The sequence below is a fragment of the Vidua macroura genome, chromosome 23 (assembly GCF_024509145.1).
Source record: "Vidua macroura isolate BioBank_ID:100142 chromosome 23, ASM2450914v1, whole genome shotgun sequence".
In the NCBI taxonomy this organism is placed as follows: domain Eukaryota; kingdom Metazoa; phylum Chordata; class Aves; order Passeriformes; family Viduidae; genus Vidua; species Vidua macroura.
In genome coordinates, this window is record NC_071593.1 from 7,921,564 (window position 1) to 7,931,477 (window position 9,914).

At 45.7% G+C, this 9,914-nt stretch overlaps 1 protein-coding gene across 4 annotated transcripts in view; it reads right to left on the bottom strand.

Moving 5' to 3' along the window:
• Window positions 1–9,650, bottom strand: part of CLSTN1 (calsyntenin 1) — a 30,120-nt gene extending 20,470 nt beyond the window's left edge. For 3 of the 4 annotated variants that reach the window (XM_053997326.1, XM_053997323.1, XM_053997325.1), the window contains exons 1-2: window positions 9,407–9,650; window positions 428–550 (exon numbers count right to left, since the gene is read on the bottom strand). In XM_053997326.1, coding sequence (XP_053853301.1) covers window positions 428–550; window positions 9,407–9,473 — 190 coding nt within the window. In that variant the 5' untranslated portion in view covers window positions 9,474–9,650. The remainder of the gene's footprint in view (window positions 1–427; window positions 551–9,406) is intronic. The other variant, XM_053997322.1, reaches the window with a different exon arrangement.
• Window positions 9,651–9,914: the final 264 nt, after the last annotated feature.

Here is a 9,914-nt window from a genome sequence, read left to right on the forward strand (position 1 = left end):
ACATGCAATCTTAATTCTACTAATTAGTATTTTCACTTTATTAAGACACAAATAAAAAATGCTAAGGAAACCAAAACTCTCTTCAGAATGGTAAGAAAATCGTTGTTTCAGAACTCCCACACTGAATGCTGTGAAATGTGGAATCTAGAGGATTGAGAAAAAGGATAGACACTACGAAAACAAAAATAAACCACCAGAAAAATTACCATGTACACATGAAATTGAAAGAAGCAAAGTACTTTCTGGTTTGAACACTTGGATACAGCTGCAAACCTGAAATAAAACACTGGTCCATGCACACACATTTCCTGGGATCTAAAAGCCTTGAAATGTTATGCTACTGTTAGGGAAAGCACACTAACACAGAGTATTTGCCCCAGGAAAGCATTTCCACATCTTCAAACAGAAATGCAGATTAATTCTTTACCTGCAAAACGCAGAGGTGCATCTTTGTCCAGGGCTATTAGAGGGGGGTCCAAGAGCACTGTGTTGTCATTTTCTGTAACTATGCCATGATAGGTTGTTTCAATCCATGGCTTATGCTTGTTAACTGAAAGGAAAACGAAATGCAAAGTCAAAACATTTGAAACTGACAGTATCTTTAAAAAATGCTTCATAATACTAATTTCAGTATTTTCCTCTTTTGTAATTCTGAATCAAGGTTTTAATAAACTAAAAGATTTGAGACAAAATCCTGGCTAAGTACGTTCAGGAAATTTGAGTGTCCCTGTAGGCTTTTCAAAAGTAACTCAGAGAATGTAAATTAGTTTCAAACTATGCTGGGATTTAAGATGCCCCTGAAGTGCAATTCAAAGACCTGATAACAGTGATGGGGAGCTGCTGCCATGGTGCCAAGTGTGACACCAGCAAAACCTCAGTCAGCACCACACTAGGGAACACGAAACACCAGGGTTTGTTTACACTCTGCTTCCCCCACCATGGAAAACTTGAGATACAGCTGGTGGACTGTTCTTCAGAACAGGAAGACTTGTTCTCATGTCAGCTTTGTGTCCTTATAGGGGCTTTCACTATCATTAAGAAAACGTGGAAAAAAGGTCAAACTTCATCTCTTTAGTAGTTGTTTCAAGATATTGGGAAACTCCACTAAAAAATGTCACACAAGAGCATCCTTCACCTCTGCACAGAAGAGCCTCAAGCTGTTCACCTGAGCCTGTGTCAAGATGACTGACTGGTCTTCGTCTGCTGCAAAGAAATGCAGTCTCTTTCCCTGTCAGCTTCAAAAGGAGTTTTTTCTACTACATCACTAAAGATGCAAGATCAAATCACGTTATCTACTAGGTTGTCAACTATTGTGTGACAAACCAGCAGGAGAGCGCCCTTAATTATTAAATATTTGGCTTTATGTTATGATTCCCAGTTCAGGTGGTAGAGTGTGACTGCATGAGTGGCTCCTGGAAGTTTCCTTAATAGCACATGCAATTTTCCCACATGCAATTCTGGAAAATTGCATGTATCCAGCTGCTTAGAGTCTACTGAAGAACATCTTAAAGGGACTGAAAACTGCCCTTACCAGACAAAACCAAGTAATCTTCAGCAAACGATGCACATAAGAAACGCTTTGCTAGAGGTTACAACAAACCTACCAAAGAGCATTCCATAGGCAACATCACCCAGGTTTTGGTCTGCAGGAGACCAAGAACTTAAAACATATGAAATGCATGCCTGTGCAATTTCAACAAAATATACACTACAGCTTGAACACTACCACACAGCTGAGTCCTGCTATTTCACCTCTAAAGAATTATATAAGCAGATTGTCAAAACAGGCAGAGATGGAAGGCTAACCCAGACTCTTGGATCCTGCCTCTTCAACAAACTAAAATGGATTTGTGCCATGTGCCATATGCTTACCTAGGGCAATTAAAAAACAGCGATAAAAGGACACTTCAATAAATGGTTAGACCTAGAGAACTCATACAGGAAACCATAACACTCCCAATATGCTTTCATCTGCAATCTTTTACTAGTTAGTAGCAACAGCAGTCAGGATATATCATCTCTTCATCCATAACAATGCAGCAAGAAAGATCTCACAAGGAACTGTTTTAATGCAAACTGTGTTTAATTACTCCATGTGGTTTTACTTAATACAGCAACACTCTCTTTATTGCCTCGGTAGGCTCACACAGGCACACTCCCAGTATGCAGCACGGCCCAGAGGCAGTAAATGCCAAGCACACTGTTCTCTTCACCCAGAGGAGCCCGGTGCTGCAGCACCCTCCCAGGAACACGGCGTTTCAGAACAAACCTGCTCCTCTCAGAGCTGCTAGCACTCACTCCTCCCTCCGAGGGAAGGTGCCAGGAACTGCTCAGGTCTGAGGCTCCCATGGAACACCCAGCCACAATTCAAACCTGGTCTCAAGAAAACCGTGTCACCAACACAGCTTTGGCTTCAGGAGCACAAGGAGGTCACAGTTGTATTTTTTTCTGTCAGCACATCCAGGACAGTTATACCCCAACTGAAAATCTGAGTCCTTTCATCCATTCATCTTCATCCTTGCAAGGATGTGGTATAAAATGCCAGAACAGATCTCTGCCAGAAAAAACCCTCCATCTCCATTCTAATGCTTCTGAATGTGGATTACAAAAATACTTAGGTTTTTTTAATGTTCTGAGAAATCTTCTCCTAATTTAGCAACCTCCTAAATCCCACTACTGCTGGGTAGGGAGTTCTATAAAACCTTGAAGTACTGTAACCACATATGAACAGAATTTTGAGTATGCTGAGCATCTGCAGAGTCTAGTGAACCTTCAAACAACAGGCCCAGTTGAAAGCAAAGTCATGTCTTTTTATTGTGCTGCAGACAATAAAATCATAAAGCTTAAACCCCTTTGTGTTTTGGAAGGCTAAAACATCACCAGATTTTAAAACATAAAGCTTAAATCCCTTTGTGTGTATGAAGGCTAAACATCACTGGATTTTAAAACACCAAACTTACTGCTGAACATCCAGGAAAGGCCCATTATCCGTATTTGTGATCTACTGACTTCAGCATAACCACACACTGGAAGGAATTCTCGAGCTAGCATTTGAAATATGAAGTACAGCTCATGAGCAATACGTCACTGCTTCCCTTCAGTCAAACTGAACTGAGTATTATCCTGATCTCAGCTGCTTAAATAGCATTAAGTGCTGGACTGTGAAGGGGTAGTTTAATTGTCACAGAACTCCTGCAATCTACAGAAGTTGTTCAAAGACAGACTGGTAATTTCAAACCAGAACAGCAGCCTATCCCAAGCTCGACACTAACAAAGTGCCCTGAGCTGTTAATCTCTTGCCATTTAACTGGGATAAACCACACCAGTTTCCTTGAAATACAATATTCACACTATTTGTGAGCGCCTCAGCTGGAATCTGCTGTAAATCCCAACGAGCATTTAATCTAGTCGAGTGGGGGGAGCCGTGCTGGCACAGGCAGCTTGAAGACTTCTGCCTGCCTTTTAGTGGGCACAAAGAAATTCCAAGGCCAGCGAAGCACAGGCATTTCCCGGGTGTCACTGAACGGAGACGCTCCTGCAGAGCCCTCCCTGCTGCCCAGCCTGACAGAACACGTCCCACGAGGAGAGCACCAGCCACTCCCAGCTCTGCTCTCGGCAGGTAATTGCTGCTACAGGGGGAGGAACAGCACGTGTGCCTCCAACACCAGGTTTGAAAATACCATCTGCTATTGTCTCCTGAACCAGAACAGACCAGCCTGACTGTTCTGCAGCAAAGGGAATGCTCCTCAAAGCAAGGATGCTTCCTTCCCAAGAGCGATGGCTGATGCTGCAGAACACAATCCAGCACATAACCAGCAGCAACCTTTTCCTGCTGCCTAGAAGAATTAACAAATGTAAATTAACAGGTAGGCAGGGCAGCTGGGTTTAGGGCTAGTATGGAAACTCTGATCACAGGCTATTAAGTCAATCAGATTAATTCAGCTCTGTCATTTGAAAGCAAATACTAAAATTAAATGTACTTATCAAAGCCCTTTCTGAGGACATCAGTTTTCTTCTTACAAGTGGTCAGAAGTTTATTTAACTCAAATGGGTTTGAGCACATACAAATGGCACATACATGACCAAAGATTAAACACACCTCACCCAGAACGGACTGTAGTTGGAACCCTTTTTCTTCTAGTTAACTACTTCTAATACAAAATGATGTCTAGCCATGTTGCATATTGTTAGAACTGAATCTAGATGATTAATGTAAAAAAAAAATCTTAAGAATTAACTGGTTAAACGTATTAAACTCAATAACAAGTACTAGAGTTTGAAAGCTATTTGTTCAATCTAGTGACAGTAACCACAAAATCCTCATTCTGAAAATGTACCTTTGAGACCTCATGAAAAATGCATAGAAAATTCACAAAAAGAGAACTATAGTCTCTGTTAACACAGATGAACTAGTAAAGAGTCCTTTACTTGTCCTGAAGGTCTGACAAAAACTGATTACTGTGTATCTTTTGCTTAATTGTCTTCCTCTGGATGCAAGAGATCACAAGGACGCCTTCCAGTGAGACAATAAAAACTTCAACGTGTCTTACCTTGAACAGTAATTTAGTACTGTTCTGATGAAATTTCAAGCCGTAGCATTAAAAGAACAAATCTGTGTAGTACCTAACCACAGCCAAGGAGTGAAGAGCTACACAATAAAATATGCCTTCTCCACCCTGAAAGCAAAGCTGAATAAGAGAAGGCGTAGCCTGGCCTGATTACAAAGTGTGTTCTGTCCTGCCCAGCCTGCCACTCACAGCTCCTGCCTCCAGTCTCCACGAAAAAAGACCCAGGATTAACTTTGGATATAAGCAACTTGAAATAAACCAGTGGTAATGAAAAGATGTATTGTACTTGTTTATTTAACTAGGTCTTCTCAAACCTAGAATTTTATCAAAAGTCATCATCCTACAACCAGGTCCAAACAATGGGATAAAAGTGAACACAAGTTCTGCTCCAATGCTGACCTTCTCAATAGCGTGGCACTTACCCACAGTATGAGGTTCCAAGACAAACTACCATTTCCACTGCTGGGAATTGAAGGCAGCAGCAAAGCACGAGGGAGTGAAGCCAGGAGACTCACCTGGAATATCCAGGAGATGCCCCAGGACACGGATTAAGTAAGGGCAGGACATCCACCATTACCCTCTATGGCTCCTGGCTGAAGGAAAACCCGGTGGCTGAAATTCATCCCACAGTTTCAGATCTCTGTCTTGGATTCTTTGCCACAGTTAAGGAGCACTTTTAACTCCTGCTCTGGAAGCTCAACTGCCATATACTGGAGCACAAGATAACATTTATAACCTATCAGTTGCCCACACTATCAGCCTGTACAATTAACATTAACTCTTCAAAGACCACATTCAAACCAATAGCTGTAGGGATTCAACAGGGTTTTATTAAATTGTATTTTGCCCAGAGAAAAATCATTTGTTTGTCACCACTTACAGAAAGTTTCATGTTTTCCACTGAACCAGTTGTCTAAATCTGATTTTATTTGTACAAAGATACATGGAAGTTTTGCTATAAGCCTGATGAAACTAAGAGACATGCAAATGACTGATTAGAACCTATTTGCAATTTTTACTATCCACAACTGCAACAGAAGAAACATTCAGAGCACCAAAGACCTTAGACAGAGGATATACTGACCAAATTTGAATTCGGATAAAAGCCTGGCAGAGAAAACAAAGATTCCACCACAAAACAGTTTAAATAGGATTAAGAAACAAAGCCTTAATTTCAAGTGAAATTTAAAATGTTTTACACTAAACAGAAGACTGAAATAGAAAACATAAGCCTTTAACTACAAACACTAATTTAATAAATGTTATCTTAAATGTTGTTAATTATAGTGCAAGAGTGGAAACCCCTTTCCTTTTAACTGTTGTCATATTTACAAACTTTGCTCCTTGAAAGGAAACGGTATTTAGAAATACAGCAAACATCACCCCAGTATAGCTGGCACTTCTGGCTCTACTTGTTGACTCTATTTAAAATCAGAGAAACCCACTGGGAGCAGTAGCTGCAACTTGTTTTCAATCAGATACAAAGCAAGTGAGATGAGACCTAATACTATAAACAAAGGACAGACAGACACTTCTTCAAAGGCACTGAGGTTTCCAATAATCCCTTCTAAAGACTCCTAAGGAGGTTTAGTCCCTACAGGAGCCAATGTGAGTCAATCAGTACAAAACAAATAAATTAGAGCGCAAAACAAGATTTATTTAAGACCAAGGCTTCCGCCTCACTGAACTCTCTCATGCTGAGGCGTCATTTCTGTCTTTGACAGCAATGATAATGCTACAAGATATGTGGCCCTTAACACCACAAACCATGTTTCAGAGAGACTTCTCCCAATGGAACTAAAGGGAATGAGATAAGGCTCAGAAAAATGGCAGAAGAGTTTTTCTTCAGAAAACTTTAATGACCATAGAATTTTCTTCCTCTCTGCATAACAGTTTCAGAGCCACAAGCCACTCAGCTACCATATACTTGGGCTTCATGGCAGGAAACACTGCTTTACCCAGAATACCAGAATTCTAAATTGTGGGATGGTCACATTATGCAGAGCTGTGGCCTGACCTGGACTTCAACCCTTCTAACTTTCATGGCACACTGAAGCCCATGAGCCCAGCTTCTTTCCTTCTCCTTAAAAAAATCTTTGCAATTATCTGCAACTGGTTATTTTGTGTCTGCAGTAACATTACGACCTCAAACCAAAGATACATTTATTAAGTCTAGAGACGTTTCTGTTGACAAATTTTCCAGCTACCTCAGCACAGACAGCACAACCTGCAGCCTAGTAACATGGGAGAAGACAACCAGCACAGGAGTATTCAAAATGCAGTGTAAATCATGCTTGCCCAGACCATCTCCATTTCAGTTTCCACAGCAGTGCATTATTTTAAATAACACATACAGAAAAAGAGATTAAAATTGTTTACGTGAACAGATGGCTGTATATAATGCTTTCCCAATCACTATACATTGTAGAGAGGTCTAGTACTGGTTAATTCTCTCATTCTCAGAGGTTTCTTCTCAGTGGCTTCTTACTTTCATAAATACTTGGAGAACAAAAAAGAACAGGCCACATAAATAGCCAAATTGTCTCTACATAATGCTTTAGGGTAGTGTTACATTTCCTTGCCTCTAGAAAGGAGAAAGAAACCTACCTAATCCCCAGCCCTATATTAAAAAGGCTGTTCCTGTGTCAAAGAAACATCTGCAGCAAGACTGTGGTAGTAACAAAGTGGTTTGTGGTTTGGATTTAAGACATTCACAGCACCACATAACTTCCTGAAATAATCACAGATCAGCAAAGTTTCTTCAAGATAGTATTACTTCCATCAATACCCTTCCTAAATGATAGTGAGTTGGAAGGGCCCCAAGACAACAGAGGTTCTACCACTCTGCCTGGTCAGGCCCATGGAAGCAGCAGCCGTGAGCTGCGCTGCCGCCTCCCCCAGGAACTGCTCCATTCCACTCCCGTCCTGCTCTGCTCAGAGACATCCAACTGCTTCACCCACAAACACAGCCGGAATGCACGGCTAGGTACGGCCTCTCCACCGCAACAAGCTTAGAAATATTTGGGCCAGCTTGATCAATTACAAAACAAATTTGATTAGAGTAATAGTTTTGCACCAGCTGGACAGGAAAATGCCTCTTTAGAACCCAAAATCACTTTCTGCACCCCTTAAAATAACTACAGGGAAGACGGTAGGTCAGCTAGCTCACACCTGCCTTTTGTGCAAGATCACATCCCCAAAATGCTATTTCCCTTCCTTTCCATCATCAAAAAAAAAAAAACCCACTTTTCACTCCCCTGTTCCAGCGACAGGAAAGGCAGAACTGGCAAGTTCAACTGTACTTGGAAAAAAAAAAAAAACCAAAAAAAAAAGAACTAGCAATACAGCACAAAATGGAAAGCTTACCATAAATGCTTCAAAACAAATACCTTTCCTAACAACAGGGAAACAAAACGAGCAGCCCTTGCAGCTTTCCAGGTGTCCTCCAGAGCTTACTTGTCACTAAGTGCATCTCCGCGTAATATTATTAACAGGCCTACCTACAGCAGCCAAAACGCTGCAAGGACTAAGGCAACTGCACATACTGTGTGGGACCAGCCCTCATTCTGTAACTCAGTTATGTGTGATGAAGTTAAACAGATCAGGACCTGCAGTCCAGCAGCTCTGTAGGTCTGACTGAAAACAGGTACTGCCTCCAACAAGCTGCAGAAAATCTGCCTACCAGCGCTGTCCTGGGTAATGCTGCCTAAATCTGCCATTTGTTTCCAAGCAGCCTTCTTGGAAAATGGCTTTTGATCTTAATCTTATTCCTAATTTCAAACGATGGAATTCAAAGACACTATGCTTGTGTACTGGTGTGGTAAATACTACATTTAGGAATACCACGAACGCTGGTGAACAGATTGTACTTGAGGGATCTTACACAGGCAAATGATGGCCACTGTCAGAACAGCTGGCACAGGACTTCCTAGACATACTACAGCATCACCTCCTTCTTCCCACATTGGGAAACTGCAGCAAGATGTATCCATAACGAGCTGTTTTTCAGATCAAGAACTTCCCTTCAACGTATTTATAAGCCATTTTACAGCCGCTCTTCTAATGTACGCTGCTATTCAACGCTCTTAAATCTCATCATGCGATCAGCTGAATCTTGCAGAAGCAGCATTCCCGATGCCAGGGGTAACCTTCAGGTGAGGAAGCGTCTCCGAGCCTCTCACTGAAGCCTGCCGGGGAGCAGCCCCGCAATGCGTATGATGCTGCTGCTCCTCGGGATCAATCAATAGCCACCAGGCCCGCGCTCACATCGCGAACCCGCACGGTCTGGCCCAGGCGCTGCTCCGGCTCATCCCCGCACGGAGCTTTCCCACGCCAGCCCAACCAGGCCCGGCTGCCAGGGGTTTTATCCCCGCTCTCGCCCCGGCTCTGCCCGGCCCCGCTCCGGCCGGGTCGGCCGCTGGACCCTCCCGGCAACAAGTGCCGCCCCCCGCCCGCCCCGGGCCCCGTTATGTAACAGGCGGGCGGACACAGCGAGCGCCGCCGCCGCGCATCCCCCGCCGGGCCGGGCCGGGCTCTGCCCTCCGCGGCTGGGAGGGCTCGGGGCCGCTGGGCGCAGGTGAGCCGGGAGGACGAGCCGCCATCCCCTCGTCCCCTCTGCAGGTGCAATGGCCGCGGCGGAGCCATCCCGGCCCCAGCTCCATCCTCCCCCCTTCCCCTACCCTCGATGTCCGCCCGCCTCCGCGCTCCCTCCCCTGCGCAGGGCGCCAAGGACACCGTCCCCTCGCTCGCCCGCCCGCGGCGCAGCTCGCCAGGCGACCCGGACCGTCGCCCTCGCCAAGGTGCCGCGCAGCCTCCCCCGCCCGCCCCAGCCGTGTTACCTCGAGCGGCCGCGGCCGCTCCGCAGAGCAGCGCGGCGAGCAGCAGGCGGGCGGCGGGGGCCGGCATGGCAGCGCGGAGCGGGGACGGCAGCGCGCAGCCCCGGCTGGCGCCCCCGCTGGTCCGGGCTCCGCTGTGCGGCGGGCGGAGGGCTCGGCTCGGCCCCGCGGAGGAGGAGGAGGAAGAGGAGGAGGGAGGAGAAGCGCTGCGCGGCCCCGCTCCGCTCACCGTCCCTCCCCTCCCTCCCCCGCCCACCCCGCCGGCGGCTCCTAAAATGGCGGCCGGGCCCGCGCCGGGCACCAGGCGGGGGAGGGAGCGAACCAACGGCGCGGGGCGGGGGGCGCCGGGAGAGCCCATTGCGGACCCCCGCGGGCTGCGGCGCGCCCCGCCCCCGGCGCTGAGGGCACTGCGGCAGCGCTGCCATGGTGCTCCCTCACGGGCACTGCCATGGTGCTCCCTCACGGGCACGGCTGCTCCCTCACGGGCACTGCCATGGTGCTCCCTCACGGG